This window comes from Ochotona princeps, chromosome 9 (assembly GCF_030435755.1).
Source record: "Ochotona princeps isolate mOchPri1 chromosome 9, mOchPri1.hap1, whole genome shotgun sequence".
Classification (NCBI taxonomy): Eukaryota; Metazoa; Chordata; class Mammalia; order Lagomorpha; family Ochotonidae; genus Ochotona; species Ochotona princeps.
The window spans coordinates 32,586,722-32,613,591 of record NC_080840.1 but is presented as its reverse complement, the minus strand read 5'-3'; the positions used below and the strand labels follow the sequence as shown (position 1 = coordinate 32,613,591).

General features: G+C 46.9%; 1 protein-coding gene across 2 annotated transcripts in view; it reads left to right on the top strand.

The window, feature by feature from the left end:
• SPAG1 (sperm associated antigen 1) overlaps positions 1–26,870 on the top strand; it is an 88,915-nt gene that overhangs the window by 11,781 nt on the left and 50,264 nt on the right. For both annotated transcript variants that reach the window (XM_058668584.1, XM_058668582.1), the window contains exons 3-7: positions 5,427–5,586; positions 19,239–19,364; positions 23,523–23,587; positions 24,996–25,105; positions 26,100–26,205. In XM_058668584.1, coding sequence (XP_058524567.1) covers positions 5,427–5,586; positions 19,239–19,364; positions 23,523–23,587; positions 24,996–25,105; positions 26,100–26,205 — 567 coding nt within the window. The remainder of the gene's footprint in view (positions 1–5,426; positions 5,587–19,238; positions 19,365–23,522; positions 23,588–24,995; positions 25,106–26,099; positions 26,206–26,870) is intronic.

Sequence of the window (26,870 nt, the reverse complement as noted above, 5' to 3'; positions counted from 1 at the left end):
CCTGCAAGGTGAGCAGGATGTTTGAAACTCCCTATGTTACCACAAGCCTTTAGATAACTCATAACTTGTTCACCAAATTTTTGGGTATTACGTTTTCTACAGTCTTTCCACATATGTCCCAATTTGCCACAATTATGACATTTAAGTCTGTTTTGCTTTAACCCATTGCTTAATGCAGCACTCAACATCTGGGTTTTGTACCTTTCAGAGACAATATCCATACATGACCCCATTACTTGGGGGGCCCAGGACAGGGGCTGCTTCCCGTTTCCCTGCTTCTGACCCTGTACAGACTGATGACTCAATTTAGATCGACTGCGAGGCAATAGAACTGTCCCATTCTTGTGGAATTTAGACTGACAAGCCCTCTGCCAATGAAACCCCTTCTCACACCGCGGACAGACAGTGCTAGGAATATTTAAATTGGGTTTAGCAATGTCCATATAAGTTTTTTCCTGTTTGAAATTTTGGGATGAGTTTCTGGCAGGACAGCTGTGACTGAAATGCCCTACTCCACCACAAGAATAGCAATTGGTTCTTTTCTTATTTCTTTGATTACCTCTTATGTTCTTTAAAATCTGAGTGGCAGTTTGGCCCTGAAGAGCTGCAGCAATAGTTAACCCTTGCATGTAAGTTGGAGTTACCTCGGCACAAGCTCTAACATAGTCAGACAAGTCTCCTGTCCTTCTTATTGGTTGAAGTAAAGTTTGGCAAGTTGGAGTAGCATTTTCAAAAGCTAGCTGTCTAACTATAAGATCTGTAGCTGTACTGCTCATTACTGTCCGGCTCACTGCTTCTGTGAGTCGAGCTACAAAATCTTCAAAAGGCTCCTCAGCTTTCTGTTTAACATTTACAAAACCTGAAGACTTTTGATCTGGAGATGGCAGGCGTTTCCATGCTCCTAATGCCAGGGAGGAGATAAGCTGTACTGTCTCCTTAGGCAGAGTAAGTTGTTCTGAAACGCCAAGATGAGTGCCCTGTCCTAGAAGCATGTCTAAGGTAAGAAACTTGCCATGCCTCACAGATCCCTGAGACTTTACTTCTGCCTTAGCTAGTTCCTCATATTCCATTTTCCACAAAAGGAAGCTTCCTCCTGTGAGGCAAGTCTTAGCAACCTGAAACCAATCATATGGAGTCATCCACTTTGCTGCTAGTCCCTCCACCATAGTCATAGTGTACGGGGAGTTTGGCCCATAGTCAGAGACAGCATGCTTTAGCTCTTTAATAAGCTTATAAGGCAACGGTTCCCATTCAGGTTCATCCCATTCATAGACAACAGGAAAACAGAAAAAATCACCTTCCTTATGTGCTTGCTGCATTGCCCCTCTAAAGCCAATCTTTGCTGGATCTGGTCTAGCTAGAAAGGACTCACAAGGCTTAGCAGAATACCTTGAAGGCTTATCATTAACAGCAGGAGTCCTTTTATCATGTAATTCAGCCATTTGTCCCTTTTCACAGTCTCTAACTACTAATTTAAATATTTCTGGCTTTAAAAAATCTTCTTCTTCATCTGTTAAACTTTCATGATCATTGTTACAAAATTTTACGTTATTTTCAGGATGAACACTTTCCACTGAGCCATAACTAAAGCTTAAGCCTCCCTTCTCGGGATCAATAAGGGGAGTATGTTCTCTCTGCTGAGCTGAAGGAGCAGGATAAGGCTCAGGTCCCACATCTAGTGCCTGCCGTAAAACATTCCAGATGGCATATGCAGAGGATGGCATGCCCACTCTTCCATTATTCCGATACCACCTTTTCATATCATTCCCTACCTGATCCCATGTGTGTAAGTCTAAAGTGCCCTGCTCAATAAACCACGGGCTAACTTTTTGTACAAATTGTAAAAATTCTAATACTTGTTTCTTGCTAACTTTAATGTACTTCCTCTGTAAGGTATGTTTAATAATATCAGCATATAGACTTCTTTCACTAGAATCACTCTGGCCCATTTTTACAGCACAGAGGGTACACGACTTCTCAATATAAGTTCTGACTATTCACCCCTCCTAGCCTGACCTTCTGTCAGGGGGCCTGCAGCACCCTGGGTGAAGTCCTATCCACGCCGTAAAGAGAAAGAAAAGACCTACCTTCATCGAGCCCTCACGTTGGGCGCCACTTGCCGGAGTCCAGCTCCAGCCGAGAGTTCGGAGCTCGGGAAGGGTGCGTGGCGTCGGCGATAAAGAAAGACACAGACACTGACACTTGGTGCGTTCTTGCTATATGCCTTTTTTCTCCAAAAAAAGCTGTCCTTTTTATTTACTTAGACACATCACTAGCCTCTGCACAAACGTTTGATTTTTTTATCTTTAACTTTAGAACTAAGACAGCATACACAGATGTTCAATTAATTTTTACTTCATGGTCAACCAGGTGCTCTTAAAGATAATTCTGTAAGTTACTATAATCAGTTTTTTTAAAGTAAACCATTATTCATTCTTCAGAAGTAGCCATTAGGTGACAGCCAGAACTCCAAGGCCGAGGCACAGATGGTTACCTACTAATCAGTAAAACATTCCTACCTACTACATTTTATTTTCACAACTTATCTATCACATAATGGGAAAGTACATCAAAAGAAAAGAACATAAGGATCTAAGGCAAAAAGTTTCAAACATTAAATCCCCCTACAACTGCAAACCCTACAACCCCATAAACAATTAAACAATAATCAAAAGCACTTTTCTTTAATAGAAGCATCCTTAATTCCTCTAGCTAAAAATTATAAAAGCGGCTAAGACAGCTACATTTTCTATGCTCCAAAAAATTGCAAAAACAGGCTAGCCTATAAAATAACAATAACTATACTTATTGCCATAGCAATTTCAGCTCTCACTCCCATCACTTGCATTCCCGTGGGTCCACTGGGTGCTACCTGACTGGCCAGGCCCTGGAAAGGAGGCAGATCCGCCTCACCTGTGACCTCCTGTCTTCCTGCTGCCTCCTTGCCTTGAACCAGTCATTATTTTAGAGCAGGGCACTCCTGCAGTGCTCCCAACATTAAGTAGAATATATTCTTGCAGGTGAGTCCAAGGACCCAGACCAGGCATCCCAAGCATTGCCAGATTTCCTACCCCTGGGTCTCACAAACCCAACACCCACCTACTAATGAGTGAGAGATTTTTTTTTTTAAGATTTATTTATTTTTATTGGAAAGGTAGATATACAGAGAGGAGGAGAGTCTCCCACGTGGGTGCAGGGTCCCAAAGCTTTGGGCTGTCCTGAGCAAGAGATTTTTTTTTAAGATTTATTTATTTTTATTACAAAGTCAGATATACAGAGAGGAAGATCTTCCATCCGATGATTCACTCCCCAAGTGACTGCAACTGCCGGTCCTGCACCGATCCAAAGCCGGGAACCAGGAACCTCTTCCAGGTCTCCCATGCGGGTGCAGGGTCCCAAGTGTTTTTTGGGTCATCCTCGACTGCTTTCCCAGGCCACAAGCAGGGAGCTGGATGGGAAGTGGAGCACCAGGATTAGAACCGGCGTCTATATGGGATCCCGGGGCACGTTCAAGGTGAGGACTTTAGCCACTAGGCCACACCACTGGGCCCCTGAGCAAGAGGTTTTTAAAACATATTTTATTTGAGAACATTAGAGGGGAAACATAGAGTTCTACATCTGTTGGTTCACTCCCCAGATGGCCTTAACAATCCGGGCAGGGCAATGCCAGAGCCAAGAGCTTCTTTTAGTGTTTCCACATACAAACACTTGGGCCGTCTTCCGCTGCTTTTCCTGGGCTCTTGGTGGGATGCTGGATCGGAGCAGGGTTGCCCCTACTGGAGCAGCACAGGCCCCAGGAACCAGTTGTGAAGGAGTCAGTTGGCTGGTGGAAATGTAGGTGGTCAGGGAGCTTGCCTTGTGGGCTAACAACCTGGAGCAGCTGCTGGAAGTTTCCAGAGCTGTTTGTATTTGGAGACGCAGATTCTGCTGCAAGAAGGCACCCACGGTACGCAGACTCCTCCTCCTTCGCGGGGCCTGCATAGGATGCTGGTGCTCTGCCATCCTGCCTTTGTTTCCCCTCTCGTCCCCTTGTCACCGTCTTCTCCCCTTGTCTTTGCTCATCATCCTGGACTCTCATCCTCCCTTCTGGTCCCCAGCTGGGATTCATAGAATAACCTCATTGTTTCTGAAATTTAAAAAAAATCGCATTAGTTTTTTTTTTCTTGCTTTTTTTCTCAGCACAATATTGTTTCTATTTCATTAAGAAAGGACAAGAGTTCAAAAGAAACAATTATAATGCAGGCTATAAGACAGTCTTTGAGTATCCTGAATAAATTACATCACGTTTACTTTTTAAAAATATTTAATTTGGAAATAGGATTTTGTTTACCAGACATGTGAGAATTGAGAGACCTACAAGAGAAGGAGAAAGGATGAGTTTTCTTAGAAATGAAAGTCTCTAAGGAAGAGATTCTGTTCCTTGAGTGGTTAAATTTAATAGTCTTGTTTTTAAAAGATTGGTTTTATTTACTTGAAAGGCAGAGTGATAGGGAAGGAAACAGAAGGGAAAGAGGGCCCTTGTATCCGCTGGTTCACTCTCCACAGGGCTGCAGCACAGGGCACACACACAACTGGGCCATCTGCTGCTGCTTTCCCAGGTGCATTAGCAAGGAGCTGGATGGGAAGTAGAGCAGGCAGGGCTCAAACTGGTGCTCTTCTATGGGATGCTTAATCCACTGTGCCACAGTACCATGCCCGTTAGGGGTGTTGTGTGTTCTCATTTCTCTGCTATTTTCTTCCTTTCTGTTTGAAACGAAACAAAACAAAACAAAAATCCCTGAACTGTGAACAGAAATTTCTCCTTGCAAAGGAATTCCAAATTCTCTTGCTGCCTGTTTCTAATACACAATTTTACGTTTACAGTTTTGAAATGAGCTCATGCACAAAATGAATATTCACCTGTGAGGTGACAGAACGTTGTCTTCCACTTTTCCAAGTGTGTGTGGACTGATGGACTCATGACTCCTTATGAAGGACTATACTATTGTCATATGGGGAAAATCAGTCAGGAGGTGGGAATTTGGGGGTGGGGAATCCCAGACCTTATGGAATTGTACCATAAAAATCAAAATAAAAAAAAAAGGAACAAAGTAGATGATGGTTTCTTTGGAGTTCATTATTTTCTTCATGGTTTGCCCCTTAGCTGCTGGGGAATTCAAAATATTTGTGAAAAATGGGGTTTAAAAGTAAGTTCATTTTGATACATAATATGCTTGAGATCTGTGCAGAGAAGGGGTCATAAAAACATGAATTAGGTTAAAATTCCTAGGTTTCAAATTTTGAAGGCAGCAGCCCACCTTGTCGCTTTGAGATCGTCATGGGAACCCCAGGCTCCCAGCTGGCCTGGCCTGCCCTGCCCAGCCCTACCCCCCTTGGGAGCACTGTTCTAAGTCAGGTGCTGGACTCTGAGGTTTTTGTTTTTCAAGGTCTGGCGAGGAAGGATATTATCCTGAACTTACAGAATTTTGTGAAAAGCGTCTTCAAGGCTTGGCTCCTGAAAGCAGAGCTCTGCGGAAAGACAAACCTGCAGCCACAGCAGCCAGCTTTACAGCAGAAGAATGGGACCAGATTGACCGTGACATGAAGGTATAGAGAGAATTTGAGGTTGATGGGTGTGGTCATGACATTTGCATGTTTGCACCTCTGCTCACTGCAACACTAGACTTCCTGTTTGGCGGTCAAGGGCTGTTAGTGTTATTTACTTAGTATTGGCTATTCTTGTTGCTTTTTTTTTTTTTTTTTTTAAGATATATTCATTTACTTGAAAGGCAGAATTACAGAGAGAAAGAGAGTGGGACAGACAGAGAGAGATCCTCCACCCACTGGCTTGTTCCCCAAATGGCTGCAGCACCTCGTGCTGGGCTGATCCAAAACCAGGAACTTCTTTCAGGTCTCCACGTGGGTGTGAGAACCCAAACATTCGGGTTAGCCTCTGCTGCTTTCCCAGGTGTCCTAGCAAAGAGCTGGGGTGAAAGTGGAGCACCTGGGACTAGAGTTGGCATCGATATGGTTTACTGGCATTGTGAGATAGTGGCTTAACCAGATGTGCCACAGCGTCAGCCCCTTGCTTGTTCCTTACACCAGAGAGAATATTGAGAATTTGTGGGTGTGTGCATGTGTAGCATGTGCTTTTACATGGCTGAATAATCTTCCTTCCTGTAAACAGCAATGTCGGCAGCTTCTATAAATAGAAGAATGACTTATAAACGTATTTATAATTTGTTTTTGCATATTTCTGATTATTTCCTTGGGATAAAGTATTAGAACTGCAAGAGCCTCATAAAAGGATTTGGGCATTTTAGGCTTTGGAAGTGTATTTTTATATTCTCAGAGAAACTATACCATCATAGTTGCCAGCGGCAGTGTCTCAGAATGCCCGTTCGGGAGTGCTGCTCACTGCATATTGTAATTATGGTCACCAGGTAGTTGATCAAATTATACACAGTATTTCTTAAAATGTGTTTCTTTATTCAGTTTGTAAAGATTTGTTTTATTTTGCTTGGAAAGGCAGACTTACAGAGAGGAGAGATAGGCGGAAAGATTGTTCATTTATTGTTTTCCTCTCCAAGTGGCTGCAACGGCCAGAACTGAGCTGGTTTGAAGTCAGGATCCAGGAGCCTCTTCAGGGGCTTCAATGTGGATGCAGAAAGTCAATGACTTGGGCTGTCCTCTACAGCTTTCCCAGGCCACAAGCAGGGAGCTGGATGGGAAGTAGAGCAGCTGTGACTTGAACCAGTGCCCATGTGGGATCCTGGCACTTCTGAGAAGAGTATTACCATTGTGTTGTCACCGACTGCCTCCCAGCATGCATCTGAATAGGAACTAGAAGTGAAGCAAAGCTGAGATTCAAACCCGGGCCCTCTGATATTAGATGCCGGAGCCAGGTACCACAGTTCCTGCCTGGGTTTGAGCCTCTGCTTCACCTCCTGTTTCCAGTTCCCTGCTCATGTGCATCCTGGGTGGCAGAGAGAGAGAGGTCTTCCATCTGCTGGTTCACTCCCAAATGGCCACAAAAGCTAAAGCTGAGCTGATCTGAAGCCAGGAGCCAGGAGCCCCTATTGGGCCTGCCACATGAGTGCTGGTGCCCAAGGACTTGAACCATTCTTTCCTGCTGGCCAAACTATTAGTAGATAGCTAGATGGGAAGTGGAGCGGCCAAGACAAGAACCAGTGCCCATATGGGATGTTGGTGCTGCAGGTAGAGGATTAGTGTGCTATGCCACTGTGCCATTTAACATATAACTTACTATTTTATTTTATTTTATTTATTTATTTTTTTTTTATATAATCCATTTTATTGTATTGTTGTTGACAATCTTTACATAGTTAACTATAGTTGAAGGAAAATCAAGAAAGAGAAGGAAAAAAAAAAAAAAGGTTCAGGGGGATAGGGAGGTGGGCAATGCTATTATGTCCATATTGTTTCCATCATGTATCTGAGGTAAAAGGGGGTATTGAGGGAGAAGCCCCACCCGGTTTCCCGCCCACCCCAAGTCCCGGATGTGGGGCATGCTCTGAGATATGTGCTCAAGTGGAGTTAATAGTTCTCCAGTTATGAGTCACTGCCAGTTTCGCTCGATGAGGTGGTCCACTGATTGATATGGTCCATCATGAAGTCTCCATTTGTCCCATATTTCGCTGCCAACATGTAGCTGAGATGAATGATTGTCCTATTCTGTCTTCTGTCTTTTCTTGGTTAGAATTCTGAGTCCAGCAGTTCAAGTGGGGAGATCTCCAAAGATACTTTGAGGTATTCCCAGACCAGATTCTTGTATGTTCTAGCAAGCACAGGGCCCGGCACAGTCCATCACCCTGATCAGCTGGTGGTTGCAATTGCTGTGTTGGTTCTGTTTTCAGTCCCGAGTTGCACTGGAACCAATGGGTGTTGCAGTCCAGTCTGGTTCGGCCCTTACATCAACCAGTGGGAGCTGCAGCCTAGTCGGGGCGACCCACAATAACCCCCACCAAGCCTGCCCCCTACCCTGGTTTGCCAATTTGTGTAGCAGAAGACCAGTCTGTCCCCCATCCCATTTGGCTCTGGTACTTGTCAATGGGTATTAAAGCTTAGTTCTATCTAATCGACTCAACCATCCAGCCCTCACAGATGTTGTTGAGTGCCTCTGTCTAGCCATCCCAGCCCCCGTCCTAGTTTTCATGCCCTCCCACGGGAATAGTGACCCAAGAAGGGGGAACCCACTTTTTCCCTCCCAGGTCTCTCTGTCCCGGTTTATGCACTCTTTAGGTGGTCCTGTGATTTGACTCGACAGAATTAGTCCCCAGTGCCAGCTTCTGCCAGCTGATGCTGTGGCCCTGATCTTGTCCACATGCAGCGCACAGGTGTTGTAGCCTTGCTTAGTCGTGTCTGTCTCTATCCCAGCCAACACTCTCCAGTGGGAGTGGTTGTCCAGCGAGGGGACCAGCCCCTTAACCCCCCCGCCAGCTCTGCCCCTCCCTTCCTGGATCTCACGTGTGCTGGATGGGTGTTGCATTCATATCCAGTACAGGCAACCACGCCCTGGCGTTCCAGAATGTGTACTGGTTTTGTCGCAACCAAACCCGGCCCATTCCACACTCTGTTCTGGTGATCGGATTTGCCAGAGGATGACATGAACTGATTCAGCCTGGCCTGCTCCTGACCCATGCCGAATGCATGCCAGTGGGAAACTTTCCATGGCCTATTCTGGGCTGTTTCCAATCATGCTTCTCGCGCTTACCTGCAGGGACTGTGTCCTGCCAGAGGAGTTGCCCAGGCTCCTCCATCAGAACCCCTCCCAATGCCAGATTTTGCGCTTGCCAGGGGGTTCTTGAGCCAACCCTACTCAGTTCACCTCCTGTCCTAGCAGGAACAGTGGCTTTTCCTGGCTGGCTTTCACCCCATTCTGACTCTTGTTGTTGGATGTTTCAGCCCAGCCATGGCTCGTCCATACCCACATACAGCTCACACATGGCTCAGAAGGGGATTGAGACCCAGCCTAGTCAGTCCCACATCTACCCTGTTTCTCCATAACACCAGATGGTGCTGGGATCTGAACCGGCCTGGTGCATCCAATCCCAGCCCACACTAGTGCCTCGGGTGACTGCAACTGTTTCCTAGATAGAACGCAGCCCCCATTCCAGCACATACACCCCTTGGTGGGAACCTCATCCCAGCTGTGGCTTCCCAGATTGGGACCGTTCCTAGCTGTAAATCACGCACCTGCACGTGGTTGCTCCGAGGACCATTAGGTGCCAGCCTGCTACACAAGCCGGAGCTTATCTTTTACTTGATAGGTGTTCAAAGCTCAGCATTATTAAGGGATTGGAAGTTCTTCAAAGGAAGAGTTACTGGCATTGGGGAATCTTTAGGATTGACTCAGATCCCAGAAACAGTGGGGTCACTCTAGAGCTATCTCAGCAGCGATTCAGATGTCCAATACCCCAGAGCTCCCCGGCCGGGCGGCCAGTAGGCACAGCCTGGCGCCAAATGGCGCACTGGCCGCCCTGGCCCAGCCCGCCATGAGCCATGGGCACATGGCGGACTGGGTTCGGGATCCGAGCTAGACGTCCTCTCCCGCAGCCCTCGGCTCGCCTCTGGCAGCCGGAAGTTAAATCCTGCAGGCCCGAGGTTGCGCCCCTCCCCAATCCCGTTCACCCACCACCCAATGAGGGTGTTGGGTGGGTCCCGGACATGCCCAGTCACGGAGGCCTCCCCCCTCGGCGTACTCACCCCAGAAGGAAGCAGGCCGCACCCAGGCATGTCCGGGCCCAGCCCGCCATGAGCCATGGGCACATGGCGGACTGGGTTCGGGATCCGAGCTAGACGTCCTCTCCCGCAGCCCTCGGCTCGCCTCTGGCAGCCGGAAGTTAAATCCTGCAGGCCCGAGGTTGCGCCCCTCCCCAATCCCGTTCACCCACCACCCAATGAGGGTGTTGGGTGGGTCCCGGACATGCCCAGTCACGGAGGCCTCCCCCCTCGGCGTACTCACCCCAGAAGGAAGCAGGCCGCACCCAGGCATGTCCGGGCCCAGCCCGCCATGAGCCATGGGCACATGGCGGACTGGGTTCGGGATCCGAGCTAGACGTCCTCTCCCGCAGCCCTCGGCTCGCCTCTGGCAGCCGGAAGTTAAATCCTGCAGGCCCGAGGTTGCGCCCCTCCCCAATCCCGTTCACCCACCACCCAATGAGGGTGTTGGGTGGGTCCCGGACATGCCCAGTCACGGAGGCCTCCCCCCTCGGCGTACTCACCCCAGAAGGAAGCAGGCCGCACCCAGGCATGTCCGGGCCCAGCCCGCCATGAGCCATGGGCACATGGCGGACTGGGTTCGGGATCCGAGCTAGACGTCCTCTCCCGCAGCCCTCGGCTCGCCTCTGGCAGCCGGAAGTTAAATCCTGCAGGCCCGAGGTTGCGCCCCTCCCCAATCCCGTTCACCCACCACCCAATGAGGGTGTTGGGTGGGTCCCGGACATGCCCAGTCACGGAGGCCTCCCCCCTCGGCGTACTCACCCCAGAAGGAAGCAGGCCGCACCCAGGCATGTCCGGGCCCAGCCCGCCATGAGCCATGGGCACATGGCGGACTGGGTTCGGGATCCGAGCTAGACGTCCTCTCCCGCAGCCCTCGGCTCGCCTCTGGCAGCCGGAAGTTAAATCCTGCAGGCCCGAGGTTGCGCCCCTCCCCAATCCCGTTCACCCACCACCCAATGAGGGTGTTGGGTGGGTCCCGGACATGCCCAGTCACGGAGGCCTCCCCCCTCGGCGTACTCACCCCAGAAGGAAGCAGGCCGCACCCAGGCATGTCCGGGCCCAGCCCGCCATGAGCCATGGGCACATGGCGGACTGGGTTCGGGATCCGAGCTAGACGTCCTCTCCCGCAGCCCTCGGCTCGCCTCTGGCAGCCGGAAGTTAAATCCTGCAGGCCCGAGGTTGCGCCCCTCCCCAATCCCGTTCACCCACCACCCAATGAGGGTGTTGGGTGGGTCCCGGACATGCCCAGTCACGGAGGCCTCCCCCCTCGGCGTACTCACCCCAGAAGGAAGCAGGCCGCACCCAGGCATGTCCGGGCCCAGCCCGCCATGAGCCATGGGCACATGGCGGACTGGGTTCGGGATCCGAGCTAGACGTCCTCTCCCGCAGCCCTCGGCTCGCCTCTGGCAGCCGGAAGTTAAATCCTGCAGGCCCGAGGTTGCGCCCCTCCCCAATCCCGTTCACCCACCACCCAATGAGGGTGTTGGGTGGGTCCCGGACATGCCCAGTCACGGAGGCCTCCCCCCTCGGCGTACTCACCCCAGAAGGAAGCAGGCCGCACCCAGGCATGTCCGGGCCCAGCCCGCCATGAGCCATGGGCACATGGCGGACTGGGTTCGGGATCCGAGCTAGACGTCCTCTCCCGCAGCCCTCGGCTCGCCTCTATAACTTACTATTTTAAAGTATGCAGTTCTGTAATGTGAAGTATAGTCACATTGTTCCACAACTAATCTCCAAAACTTTCTCACCTTGAAGATTTATTCCCAAACAACAGCTCCTCTTGAAAACCCATTGTTCTGCTTTCTGTTTCCGTAGGTTTGATTGTATCAGTGGAATTTCAATCTTATATTACATGGTTTTAGTTATTTGGTTACTTAATAATTTTAGCCATCCATCCATGTTTATTGCAGCTCAATTCGTAATAGCTATTAACCCAGTTGTCTATCAGCTGATGACCGGATAAAGAAAAAGTGACATACATTGGTTACTTCATTATCGGCCTTGTTTCTTACAATCTAATTAGATTCATCTTTTAATTCTAGGAGATTTTTAAAAGTTAGATTTATGCTATTTTCCACTTACAGGATCGTGGCTGTAAATGAGATTTACTTGTAGGGCAGGCATTTGAGCTGGCAGTTGGGATGCTGTTTGGGACATGCGTGCCATTGACAGGGCCTGGGTTCTAGTCCCCGCTCTGCTGCTGATTCAGTGTCCTACAATGTGCGCTGTGGGAGGCAACAGTGACAGTGACATGAGAGGCCTGGGCTGACCTGGCCTAACCCTGGGTTGCTGTGGACAGTAGAGGAGTGAACAGAGGAATGAGGTTGGTGTTTCCCTTTCTCGTTTCTGCCTCTCAAATAAATACATGAATAATTAAATAAAAGATAGAAATCTGCTGTATTGCCAATCTGACTGCCCCCCCTTCCCCCCTTAATTTTGACTTGCCTGTTGAACTGGTTAGAACCTCCAGTGGAACATTGACTAGAAATAGAGCAGATAATCTTTGCCTACTTCCAGGTCTTACAGAGAAATCATCCAGCCTTTACCATTAAGTACCAATCAACTTTAGATTGTTAATTATTAGATTGTTAACTTTTCAATGTTGTGAAATGCTTTCCCAGTGTTTCTTGGTGTGACCATGACTTTCTTTGTAGACTGTACATTATGATTAACTATATAGACTGTTTTCAAATGTATTACTAACCTTTCATTCTGGGATACACCCTGTGGATCATATCTTGCTGGATTTGATTGGCCAACATTCTATGAAGGACTTTTATGTCTGTCTTCATAAGAGATACTGGTTTTTAAATTATTATTATTAAGATTTATTTTTAATTGGAAATCAGTTATACAGAGAGAAGGAGAGACAGAGAGGAAGATCTTCCATCTGCTGGTTTACTCCTCAAATAACTATAACGGTTGGAGCTGAGTCGATCTGAAGCCAGGAGCCAGGAGATTCCTCTGGGTCTCCCACGTGGATGCAGGGTCCCAAGGCTTTGGACTGCTTTCCCAGACCACAGGCAGGGAGCTGGATGGGAAGCGGGGCTGCTGCGATTAGAACTGGTACCCATATGGGATCCTAGCGTGTACAAGGTGAGGACTTTAGCTGCTAGGCTACTATGTTGAGCCCTATTATTATTATTTTTTTCATGCATGAAAAGTATGTCCTTTATTGAGAGATGAAATCACCACCCACCACCTCTTTGCAGGTGCACACCCTCCCCCTGAGGCTGTGCACTACCCTCCCACCGAGCAAAGCATGTGAAAGACTCATGCAAGGAAATAACTAGAAATGCAGGACAGGCCTCTTTGCTTGTTTGTTCTTCCTGTTGGAAGCTCTGGCTCTGCCTCTGCTCGTCAGACCAGGGAGCTGGCAAGAGTTCTCGGGCAGCTGACGTGCTGGGTGACCAGCTGAGCTACACTGCAGGGAGCTTTCGTGTTGCGGTGGATGGCTCCTCAGCTGGATTGTGCCCGATGAATCAAGACTGCTGTGTGCCAGGCTGGGCTCCACTCTCCTGAGGCTGAAGGCGCTCCTGAGCGCTGCTGCTCCTGCGGGGATGTCCACTGAGTTCCTGAGTTCTCTACGCCAAGTCCTGCCGGGCTTCTTTGCGCCCTATTATTATTTTTAAATGTCTACCTTTGGAGGTAGGGTAATGCTAGCTTCATAGCAGGAATTGCATGCTCCTCTTTGATTTCCTAGAAAAGTTGGTGTGTCATTGGCATTATTTCCTGCTCAGATGTTTGATGAAATGGACTACTGACAGCAGCTGGACCCAGGTTTTCTTGGTAGGGAAGGCTCTGAGTTCAATGTCTTTAATAGGATGTGGAGCTAGGCAGAACCTATCTTGATAGCTTTCTGTCTAGCTGCCGCCTCCTCAGGACTTTGCCTGCAGCATCCTTTCAGACTTGGCCTCCAAGATCCCAAACTCTGTCTCTAGGATTTGGTGAGAGTTTTGTGCTGTAACCCTCAAGTCCCCCTGGCAATAACTTGGAGTCCTGTAGGGCCTACCTTGCTTTGGTTGTGTTTTGTCAAAGAACACGGCTGAGGACTACCTATCATCCGGTGTCTGGAAATTGTGCTTGCAGATCTTTCACCCAGCTTCCCGGAGTGCAGGCGAGAGGGTAAATACAGTTCCTGACTGTCAAGTCAGGCGTCCCTTTTTCTGATTTTCTATTGATGTATGTATCTTTTATTTCTTAAAATAAAATTCATTTTTATTGGAAAGTCAGATTTGCAGAGAGAAGGAGAGACAAAGATCTTCAATCCACTGGTTCACTCCCCAAGTGGCCACAACAGCCAGAGCTGAGCTGAGCCAAAGCCAGGAGCCAGGAGCTGCTTCCAGGTCTCCCATGCAGGTGCAGGGTCCCAAGGCTTTGGCTGTCCTCTACTGCTTCCCAGGCCACAAGCAGGGAGGTAGATGGGAAGTAGGGCAGCTGGGATACAAACCAATGACCACATGGAATCCTGGTGCATGCAAGGCGAGGACTTCAGCCACTAGGCTGCTGCACCGGACCCTGATGAATTTCTTCTTGTTGCTGTGTTAGAACCTTGAGTGTCCCAACGTTCCACTCAACTTGTTGTTTGCTCTTTGGACATTATAAATGATGTTCTTAACATTTAGATTTTTACATTATTTTGTATGTATAATCACACTCTAGATTTTTAGCATATTTGATCTTGTTTGCTTTATTGTTAGGAAAACTTTTCTCTGCATCATGGATATTGACCTGTGCTGCTTCGGCATTCCCGTGAAGTTTTGTTTTTGATGGATGACTTGATTGATTAGCTTTGATGGGTCGATTGATTGTTATCTCTTCTCTTGCACATTCGTTCTTAGGGTAGCAAAGAATTTTGCAATAGTAGGGCTCATCCCCAGGGAGAACTGAGCCAGTAAGGTGTGTTCAGGAGCACGGAGTGCGCTCTCCCCATTGGCTGGGGTTGTTTGTACCGCCATCGGGAGGGCAGGTAAGCTGCCAGCAGTGTGCTCACCTTGGTGATGCGCCTGGAGGTACTTGTTGTAATATCGGTAGTAGCCTCCATGAAACACTCCACCCATTAACATGTAAGAGTGAAATCCCAGTCAGTAGCCAGCTGGGCAGTCCCTGTAGTCTAAATCCCTAAGCTGCTTTTCCCTCAGTGGCTCTGCCATTGCTGACTTGGGGTCCTGGTGTCCCCTGTGCCAGCAGTGGAAGTAAAATTGTTTTTAAATGGACTGGAGAAGCAATGTACTGTTTTACCTTCTATTCTTCAGCATACTATATCTGGGATTGAATGCATGTAAAATTTTTTATTTATTTGAAAGGCAGAATTACAAAGAGAGAGGGAGAAACAGAGACAGAGCTATTTCATCCACTGGTTCACTCCCCAACATGGCCACAGTGGTCAGAGCTGGCCTGGTCCAAAGCCAGGAGCCAGGAGTTTCTTCTGTGTCTCCCACATGGGTGCAGGGGCCTAAGCATTTGGGCCATCATCTGTTGTTTTGCCAAGCCTTCAACAGGGAGCTGGATGGGAAATGAAGCAGCTGGGAATCACACCAGTGCACGTATGGGATGTTAACACTGCAAGTGACAGCTCTACCTGCTATGTCACAGCACAGGCCCCAAAATAATACCTTTTAGAAACAACTTTAAGGTCTGTGTGTTTTCATTCAGAATGTTATTTTAAAAAATCTTCCTGTTTTCTCAGGTTACCGTTTTATTGTCTTGTGTTTGATAACCTAGTAGCTAATCCACAAGTGGTGTGGTGGCATAATAGGCTGACCTTCTGCCTACAGCATGGAATTCCCATATGGTTGTTGGTTCGTGTTCTGATTGCTCCACTTCTCATCCAGCTCCCTGTTTATGACATGGGAAAGCAGTGGAAGATGGCCCAAGCACGTACTTGGGCTGCTGCATCCACATAGGAGATCTGGAAGAAACTACTAGATTCAGATCGGTTAAGCTCCATCTGTTGCAGCTATCTGGGGAGTGAACCAGAAGAAGGAACATCTCTTTTTCTCTCCTTCTCTCTCTAAAATCCTTCTCTTTCTAAAAATAGGCTTTTCAAACTGAAAGAAAAAGAATAAAAGAAAATTGCATTTTATGTCCAGAGTTTATGTTCTTATTTTCAAGACACAAGAAGCTGGTTTTGGTTTCCAAGTCCTCTTTCTTCCTCTCTGGGTATCCTTTCTCTTAACCACTTCCTTCTCCTCCCCTGTCTCCAGTCTCTCAGTCCTGTGTCCCTTCTCCCTCTTTCCTTATTCTCTCTGACTCACTTCTTACTTTGTCATTCTTTCTCTTGACTTTTAGCTTTCTCTGCTTACTTTACATCCTCCCTGTCTTTTTTTTTTTTTTAAAGATTTTATTATTATTGGAAAGCCGGATATACAGAGAGGAGGAGAGATAAAAAGGAAGATCTTCCATCCGATGATTCACTCCCCAAGTGAGCCACAACGGGTCAGTGCGCGCCGATCTGATGCCGGGAACCAGGAGCCTCCTCCGGATCTCCCACGAGGGTGCAGGGTCCCAAAGCTTTGGGCCATCCTCGACTGCTTTCCCAAGCCACAAGCAGAGAGCTGGATGGGAAGTGGAGCTGCCGGGATTAGAACCGGCACCCATATGGGATCCCGGGGCTTTCAAGGTGAGGATTTTAGCCACTAGGCCACGCCGCCGGGCCCCTCCCTGTCTTTTTACAGAAAGGAAAGATGATATTGCTTGTTGCTTATAAAGGCATCTGATGTATACTCATCTCTCAATATCATTTGTTGAATAATAAATAATAGCACTTCCAAGATAACCTTACTAAATATTTTCTCTGCTAGTTGTGTCAACTCAGTTTATTATTTTTAATAGTTCAGAGGTCTTTTATTTCTTAAGATTTGTTTATTGGAAAGGTATATCAGATTTATGGAGAAAAGGAGAGACAGAGAGAAACATATTCAATCCACTGGTTCACTCCTCATGTGGTTGCAACAGCCAGAGCTGAGCTGAGCCAAAGCCAGGAGCCAGGAGCTTCATCCAGGTCTCCCACATGGGTTCAGGGTCCCAAGTTGTTGGGCCATTCTCTGCTGCTTTCCTAGGCCACAAGAAGGGAGCTGGATTGGCAGTAGAGTGGCCAGAATATGAACCAGCATCCATGTGGTATCCTGGCACTTATAAGGTGAGGATTTAGCCATTGAGCCACCACCCTGGGCCCTGTCTTATATGTATTTTTTACACCTGTTTTCCCTCTCATTTATGGTGAGTTGATCCTAGCAGCTTCAGCCCTTTTCCCTGGATTTTGACAAAATAGGTTGCTCTGGGTAGAACAGACTGGCCTCTCAATTGAACCCCAAACCCTTTATCTCTGTTTTCTTGTTTTTTCTGATCACTTTCCTTCATCTGTTGCAGGAGGCTATCTCTGCTCTTAGAGTGTTTTAATATGCTCAATATACACATTAATTCTCTTGGTAAGAATTTTGCCCTGAATTTGTCTGTTTATAGCAATGCCAGCATTTGTAATGTTGGCACTTCATAGGCACTTGCAGTTGATGCTGTAACATGCTTAGGGCATGTGAATAGCACACCTTCCTTTCACGTCTGCGGTATGACCTTTTGTGTGGCTGTGAATGTGCATGTATGTGGCCAAAGTGACAACACTGTCCTTCTAAAAGGTCTGAGAACATGCATCTGGTGCCTTTCCTCTTTTCTTTTGTGAACATCATCTTGGCAAGTTACTGGGAGATGACAATCCCATCAGCAAGGCCAGTTATTGATTTTTACAGATGGACTGATTTAAAGGTAAGGTGACAGAGAGCAGGATAGGAAGAGATGGAGGGAGGGAGGGATGGAGAGAGACAGGAAGAAAGCACAGAAGGAAGGAAGGAAGGAAGGAAGGAAGGAAGGGCTCTTCCATCTGCTGCTTTACTCCCCAAATGGCTGCAGTAGACATGCCTTGGCCAGGCCATAGCCTGGAGCCCAGACCTCCATCTGCTTCTCCCGCATGGGTAGCAAGAACACAAGTACTTGGGCCATATCCTACTGCTTTCCTAGGGGCACTAGCAAGGACTGGATCAGAAGCAGAGCAGGACTGGGTCGGATGCTCTGACATGGGATGCTAGCATTACCAATGATAGCCCAACCTGTTGTACCGTAGATACTGCATCTCACAGGTAAGATAAAGACATGGGCCCTGGCCTCAAGATGTTTCTGAAGTGAAGAGGATCAACAATAAATTATTGATTCAAAATCTGTATGCTAATGTGTGGGGGCGGTGCTAATACATTTTTTCCTTTTTAAAAAATTTAAAAACTTTTTTACTTTTACTTTTGTTGATTTTTACATAGTTGATCAGGGTGCGAAGGACTGAGGGCCAGGGAAATGTGGGTAAAATAATTGTTTCTGAATTTTCTATTTCTTCCTATTTCTGTGGGGAGGGGGAAGATAAAGGGAGAAGCCACATCCAGCCTCCCAAATACCCCAATACCCGGGGACAAGGAACTGCCACTCAATATCAACCAAGGTCCCAATGTGGTGCATGCTCTGAGGGTTCTGCCCAAGTGGTTTGGATAGTTCTGAGATGCCAAGGATGAGGAAGCCCTCCCAATGTCCATTGGCTGACATAGTCGACCTTAATTCTCCATTCACCCAGATTTTTATTGTCATTGTTTGGCTGGGTGATTTGTTCCATTCTCTTTCTTCTGCTATTGTACCAGATGTATTCTGCAGGCTCCAGTGGGCTGCCATGTTTTCCATGTGCATCAGGGCCTGCCATCCATTGCACTGTCTTTTATATTGGGGAAGATGCGTTCTTGCAGGTGAGCCTAAGGACCCAGGCCAAGCAACCTGGGTGCCGCTGGACCCCCGACCCCAGGACTTATGGATCTGGACCCACTGCTCTGTTAGGCCCAAGGACCTGGATTCTGTTGGATCTCCTGCCCCCAGGGCTCACAGACCTGGTACCCTCTTTGCCCAGACTGGCATGGTTCGCCTTACCTCAGCATCCCTAATGTGAACTGGCTGGTGTTGCAGCCGAGCTAGCTCAACCTGCAACCCATCCTGGTTCTCAGATCTGTCAATAGATGTTATGAACGGGCCCATCCTAGCCCACATCCTGATCTGACCCTTATGTGTGCCAGCGGGTACTGTAACCTGGTCTGGTCTGGGCTGCTGTTTGGTACTTGCACCCGCCTGCAGGGACTGTGTCCTGACAAAGGAGTTCTCCAAGCCTCTCTATCAGATCTCCTCCCAATGCAGTGCCAATACTTTTAACCCAATTGGGAAGCTTGCTGAAAGAGATCATGAATATGATCTCACAAGATAAAAATGGGAAGAGAAGCATCGATATGCTTAACAGTGAGGATGTGCTTAAAGGTGGTTAAGATGATCAATTTTATGTCATGGGAATTCATTACAGCCTTGGAAAAGGTAGAAAGGGTGTTCCAGCAAGCACACACTGCCACCTAAAATGGACTCAACAGGAAGCCACAATGTCAAGTACTTCCTCATCCCTGCTTCAGAGTAGGTGTTTATCTTCTTTTTTTCTCTTTTCTTCTCAGAGTTGGGTATCAGAAATTAAAAAAGAAGAAGATAGAATGCACTTTCATGAGACTGAACAGTCTGCACCCATGGAAGGTAATCTGCCCCCGGTTCGTGGTTCAAGCAGCTGTCTGCAGGTGGGCAAGGTAGGCCTCTTGTGGCTGAAGATGGGACAGGGCTGTTGCGCCGGTTGGCTGGGGTTATCACACTTTGCTCAGAACAACCAATGAGATTGTCTCACTTTAACCAGAGGAGCCAACCAGTGGAGCAGCCAGGGGATGTTTTGTGTGGGCCTTGCGGCACCATCACCTTCTTTGGTCAGTTGTGTGCAGCACTTGGAGGTGAAAGTAAACAATGCTTTCCTTTGAAGAGGTGTACCCTGGGTTGGCTGCCTTTTCTCTTTTTTTCTGTTGTTGTTCTATCCTTTATATTCCAATTGGTTTTTACAAGCATATAAGGTCTCCTTCCCTTCTCTCCTCTCCCCTTCACTCCCTCTCCTCCCCTAAAGGTCTATTTAGGAGAGGAGACAGGCAAATATCTTCCATCTGCTGGCTTACCCCCCTAAATGCTTGCAAGAACCAGAGCTGAGCCTATCCAAAGCCAAGAGCCAAAAGCTTCTTCCAGATCCGCCATGAGGATGCAGGGGCCCAAGGACTTAAGCTGTCCTCTACTGCTTTCCCAGGCCACAAGCATGGAGCTGGAGGGAAGTGGAGCAGCTGGGACACAAATTAATGCCCATATTGGATCCTGGCACTTGAGGGGGAGGATTAGCCAATTCAGCCACCACGCTAGTAGTCCCTTTGGTTTTCTTTCTTTTTTATTTGAAGGAAGGAGAGGGAAAAAGTAAGAGGATTTTATATCTAATGGTTCATTCTCCAAATACCTGCAACAGCCAGGCTGTTGAAGTGAGCACCCTGGAGCTTTATCCAGATTTCCTGTGTGTGTGGCAAGAGCCAAGTAACCGAACCATTACCTTGCTGTCTCCCAATGTTACAGATTAGCAGGAAGCTAAAATTGGAAGTGGAGCGTGGACTCCAATCCCAGCACTCTGAGATGGGATGTGATCATCCCAAGTGGCCTCTTAATCACTATACAGAATGTGTATCCCCTCCAATTTATTTAAAAATACTCATAATCCTCCTTCATTCTGATCTCTGTTAGTTATCTTCCTGGACCCCATTAGGAATAGCAATACCTGAGTACAGGTCATTTGAGCTGCATAACAACATTGAAGTACCACTATCGGAAACCTCTGGATTTGTCTTTATGGATTTCCCCCATGTGCTAAGTCAGTGCTCTGACAGGTGAACAGTGAATAATACTGGGTCGTTGCCCTCAAGAAGTATATAGTCCAGTGAAGTTGACTAGTATTACCAGGTTTTCAAGTGATGGGTCTGGAGACCCTTAAGGTTCCAGAGATCTTCCACAGAGTCCAGAAGTCAGTGCTATTTTAAAAAATAATAATAATGCTGTGTCTTTTTCACTATATCAGCATTTGAACTGCTGGTTAAGATGTATAAATCATGACAATGTCATCCAACTGTGCCAGGGCACACCCACAGCGAGACATTTCTGTGTAATTTAAAAGGACTTTGAAACAGAAACTTGCCTTGTTAAGTCTTGGACCTTGAGGACATATCTATTATTTTGTTTTGGATTCAAATATAGGAAGTGGAAAGTATGTGGAAAGCTCCTCACCATGTTGTGAATATCTTTTAACTTCAAGAAAAGCTGGGTGTTGAGGGCTGGTTGTTGGGCACAGAAGTTAAGTTGCTGCCTGGGTTGCCTACATTCCATATTGCACTGACTACCCCTGCTCACAATCCCAGCCTAGCAGGGGAGTTCCCCAAGCTCCCCTACTAGGCCCACCCCCTAACAATGGATCTGGCATGTGCCTGTGGGTGTTGTTGCCCAGACTGACATGGCAAGCCACCAGTCCTGGCACTCATTGATGGTACTGCAGCCTAGCCTGACTGGCCCACACCCATTCTGGCTTTCACCAATGGATGCTACAGCCTAACCCAACCTCTCCACCACCAGACCTAGCTCTCATGAGACCTGGCAGGTACCGTGGCCTAGCCCAGCCCAACATTCTGACTCTCAGGAGTACCAGAGCGTGCTGGAACCTAACCTAGTCTGACCTGCCCCCAGTCCCAGCCTGAATGCATGATAATGTCCAATGTGGTCTGCCCACAGAATTGGTTCTTACACTCACCAGTGAGAGCTGTAACCCAGCAGGGGAGTCCCCAGAATTCCCCTACGAAGCCCATTTTCAGCCTCAGGTCTTACATGCTGGTGGGTGCTTCAACCCAGCATGCCCACCTGCAGTCTCAGCTCTTGCTGGCAGGTGTTGCAGCCTAGCCTAACCAGGCATGGCCTGCACCCTGTCCTGGCTTTCATGCATGCCAGAGGGTGCTGTGGCTTGGTCTTGCCCAGCCTGGCTCCAGATCCAGTCCATACAAATGATGCGAGTGTTGCAACCTTGCCTGGCCTGGTCCACCTCTAACCCAACTCTGATGCTTTCCAATGGGAACTACAGCCCAGTAGGTGAGTGTCCCAAGTTCCCCTACTAGACCTGCTTTCAGCCCTGGATCTCAACATGTGCTAGTGGAGCAGCTATCCTGCTTGGCCTGGTCTGCCCTCAGCCCTAGGTTTTGCATGTGCCAGTGGGTACTGCAACCTGGCCTTGTCTGGCCTCCTCCTGGTCCCAGCTCCTGGGAGTATTAGATGAGTTCTGTGGTCCATTCAGGTTTGGGCTGTTACTGCCTCCAGCTCTCTGTACAGACCAGTGAGTACAGCCCCACAGAGGAGCTCACAAATGCCTAACAGAATCTGCCCCCCAGATCAGGTTTCTCTTGCATTTTGCTGGGTACTACGGCCCAGCTTGACATGGCTTACCCACTGCTCTAACGCTCATCAGTAGATACTGTAGCCTAACCCAGCCACACATGTCCTTCAGCCTCAGCTTTTGTGTAGGCCAGTGGGTGATGGATGATGTTATTTAGCCCAGCCCATGACTCCCATGTGGGTGGGTGCCTTGACCTGACCTAGCGGCAGCGACACTGCAACACTGAGTACTCTTGAGGGTCTGGGAAAAGCCGGAACCGGACCTCTCGCTGCCAAAAGTGGCTGCGTTTAAAACCTTCTCTCCGCTGCTCCTGTCCCCGTTGGTCTAAGCTTTCCTCCCCGCTTCTTTTCTCCGGCACCCTTCCTCCCGTACTTTCTGCTGCATTTCTCCGTTCTTGTTTACTGCTTCTGTCTGCAACCCTCTTTTCTACTTTCTCTCCGGCACCCTTCCTCCCACCCGTTCTTCTCCCTCCTCCCCGTTTTTCTCCGTCCGCCGTAATCCGTCTGTTGCTTTTGTCCGCCCGTCCTTCGTCATATCCTGTTGTCCGCGCCTAGCTTTTACCGGCTACTTTTATATAGTTCTCCACCAATCACTTCTCCCCGTGGGTCCACTTGTCGCTGCGTGATAGGCCAGTAATCACAGCGAGGGCATTAGCCTATCCCTGTGACTTCCTGTTTACCTGCTGGCAAGACCAGCTCTTCCTCCTGGCCCTGGGCCAACCGCCATCTTGTGACGGCCTCTATCAATCCCAGAGCGGCTTCAGCACCCCGCTCCCTGCATCCTCTGGTTCCCCTCCTCTAAGCCACTCTGTCTCAGCTCCCTTACCCACCTGTGAGTGCAGTGGCCAGGTCCGTGGAAGCTCCCAGTCGTTCCTCCCCTGTCAAATATGCCCTCAGTTGCTCCTACTCCAGTATATACTCAAATCCCCCTTCCCGGGAAAACTGCAGCACCCTCACCTGACATATGGGGTGGTGTGTTCTGGCCTGTCTTTCCCTGCCTTTCCACATATCTTAAAAAAAAAAAAAGGATAGGAAACTTTGCTGGCATACTGATATAGTTTAACACAAATTTAGCATTAGGCTCAGAATGCCTGCTAGCTAATAGCTGCTTTTCTCCCAGCAGTGTAACACTTGCCTAGATATAAGGCAAGTTAAGCAGTTGCCTACAGTTGGGGACTTGTTTTTCTTATAATAATAAAATAAGCAATCATGTTTCACACCTGTGAGTTTTTACATTTAATGTAGAAGTGTAAAAGCCTATAGATTATTCCTATATATAATTAACTATACATTTTAAATTCTTTCTCTTACCTGCTATCTATTAGGCTTGTTGTAATATTGAAGTTGTTACACTGCAAAGATACCTTTTTATTTAATCCATTCCATTTAATCCAGTGCACTGCATTTAAAGAAAAAACACTGAATCTTCAATTAAATAAATGGCTTTATTCTTACAGGAAAAATCTTCTAAAAGTAAACCAACTAAAAAGAAAATCCCAAGGGATTATGCAGAGTGGGATAAGTATGTTTTATATTTCTTTGTATAAAATTTGCCACTGAAAAATTCTGTCTCATAAAATATTCATAACTTCTTTAATAATAATATAAACCTGAACATATTTATACCAGATTGAGTGCTGAGTATCTTGTCTAAGTCATTGACCTTGTTTCTTCATGAAATAAGCTACATTCTTTTGGTAATATAAATAACTAATGAAATACTCATTCATCTATTATAAAAGAGTACACAATTTTTTTTCTCTTTTAAAGATTTATTTATTTTATTACAAAGTCAGATATACAGAGAGGAGGAGAGACAGAGAGGAAGATTTTCCATCCGATGATTCATTCCCCAAGTTAGCCGCAACGGCTGGTACTGCGCTGATCCAAAGCCGGGAACCTGGAACCTCTTCCAGGTCTCCCACGTGGGTGCAGGGTCCCAAGCGTTTTTTGGGCCGTCCTCGACTGCCTTCCCAGGTCACAAGCAGGGAGCTGGATGGGAAGCGGGGCTGCAGGGATTAGAACCGGCATCTGTATGGGATCCTGGCACATTCAAGGTGAGGACTTTAGCCATTAGACCACACCACTGGGCCCCACAATTTTTAAATTGAAGAAATTAGTCATCATTTTAATTACAAAACTTGGAACAGGGTAGAGCTGATCAATATCTTAGTCCTCACTAGATTTCATATATATATATATTTGTGATGACAGTGACTTTTCAAATTTGAAAAGCCAAGCTACAGAGAGACATGTAGGGTGAATGAGTAATGGAGAAAAAAAGAGTGAGATCTTGCATACATTGGGTCACTTTCCTAATGGCCTTGTTGGCCAGAGCTGAGCCACATTAAAGCCAGGAGCCAGGAACTCCATCCAGATCTCCCAACTGGATGGCAGGGCCCCTTAAGCAGGACCATCATTCACTGTTTGCCCAAGCAGATTAGCAGGGGGGTGGGTGGTGCTCAGATGAGATGTCGCAGTTGGTGGCTTAACCCCATGTACTCCGTTCTGGACCCAGATTGCATGTTTTCTTAAGAAGGAAGGCAGATAAATTGAAAAAAAAAATCTGTGTGTTTCTGAAAAATGTGTCCCAAGGCATAGTACATGTGGAACATCCCTTTTCTGAAAAATCTAAATTTTTTAAGCATGGGCGTGATACTGCAAATGGAATATTCCACACCCTACAACTTTGGTATGCAACTTCCCTTAGGCTGTATGATTAGATTAGGAAACAACAAATTTCATGTTTAGACTCAGTTCTATGTATAGATGGATATTATAAAATCTGGAACAATCTGAAACTCTCTGGTGCGAGCCATTTCAGATAAGGGGTATCCCAGCTGTGATAGAAATGTGAAACTGTTAGTAGGAAGTTTTCAATCCTCTTTTGTATTATACTTCTCCCCACTTTTTGTTGTTCTTTCTTTAAGATTTGACGTGGAAAAGGAATGTGCAAAAGTTGATGACAATTACAAAGAACAGACTGTTGTTGACAACAAATTACATTTGTCTCAAATCGAGACAAGAATAGACACAACAGGTAACTGGGGGAAACAGAGGTAATGTAGTCTTTACATGTTTTGAGTTAGAACAAGAACTGTCAACCCAGAAGACATTCTCTTGAAGTGCTACAGGTTCCCATTAGAAGTCTTGTGGATTTTTCTAGAATTTTCTCCTTGAGTTGACTACCCCTAACAAACTCATTTCTTTTTAGCTGCCTAGTTTAATGCAGTATTTAAAATACTTAAATTTAATGACTTCCAAATATAAACCCACTTATAAGTTTACATTTTAAAAAAAATAAGCCTGTGTTATCTATTTGTGTTTCATTTGTTTTCATTCCTTTTTCTTCCAATATTCCTTTTCCTCCAAATTCCCCATTTTTTTTGTCCCCAAAGGAAGAGAGTTTCATATTTATTTCAAATTCATAGAGGATCTTTCAAATAAAACAGAACCAACCACAACAAATTATAAATCCTCAAAGTTGTGAGCAACTAACCAAAGAAACATATCCTTCAATGTAGGAAACTTTACCTTCTTTATTTTATGATTTTCTACTTTTGTCATGATATATACTCTTGGGTTTAATTTTTTTAAGGATGTTTTTATTGGAAAGTCAGATTTTACGGTGAGAAGTAGAGACAGAGAAAAGGATCTTCTATCTGCTGGTTCATTCCCCAAGAAGCTGTAATAGTCAGAGCTGAGATGGTCTGAAGCCAGGTGTCAGGAGCCTGTTCTGGGTCTCCTACACAGGTGCAGGATCCCAAAGCATTGGGCCGTCCTCAACTGCTTTCGCAGGTCACAAGCAGGGAGTTGGGTAGGAAGCGGAGCAGCTGGGACATGAACTAGCACCTGAGTGGGATCCTGGTGCATGCAAGGCGAGGACTTTAGCCACTAGACTACTGCACCAGGCCCGGATTTAAATCTTTTTAAATTGTTTTTTTCATATGTAACAAGTATAAGACTTAAATTTAGTAACTCTTATTAATGTAAACCTACTTACTTATGTCTAAGTCTGTAATATATATTTTCAGGTCTAACTGAGAAGGAAAAGTGTCTCCTCGCTGCACGTGAAAAGGAAAAAGGAAATGAAGCTTTTAACTCAGGCGATTTTGAAGAGGCAGTAATGTATTACACCAGGTGAGCAGGTGTTTGCTGTGCATTGAATGCGCTTGGGTTTTACAAGATGATGAGGTTTGAACTGCGGAAACTGTAAAGAAGCCAAGCAGGCCAGCAGCAAGGAGGGTCCTGCACAGGTGAGGTATCACCAGTGCATGTGTGTTCGGCTCATTTTCCCAACAACTTTCACAAACTTCCAAGTTCCCCACCACCCTAATTTGTAACAAAAGATGTAACTTTGCTAGACAAACTGGAACAGCATGGCCACCTAGCACACAGGTTAAAAGCTCGGGTTCTACACTCCTGAATCTAATCTGGTTTCTTGGGATGCCCTCTCTCAGCACAGGGCCTTTGCACAAGGCTCTGACTGTGTTATCTGCTTACTTCCAACTTTCCCTTTAGATCTTCACCCATGCATCACCTCTTTGAGGAAGTCTTCCCTGACTTTTTAGAACAAGCTGACTCTCCACCCCACCCCCCGCCCGCTGCCGCCCCGCTCCACTCCAATCCCACAATTCACAAGCACTTAGAGCAGTCTTACCTCTATTTTGTAACACTTGGGAGAGGCACTTGAAATTTGTAGAGTTTGATGCTAACTGGATTGTAGGCTCTGCAACACAGACTGAGTGAACCGGAAGGTAAAGCAAGGCTCTGCTGCGTGTTTCATTCAGCACAGCCTCCCAGCT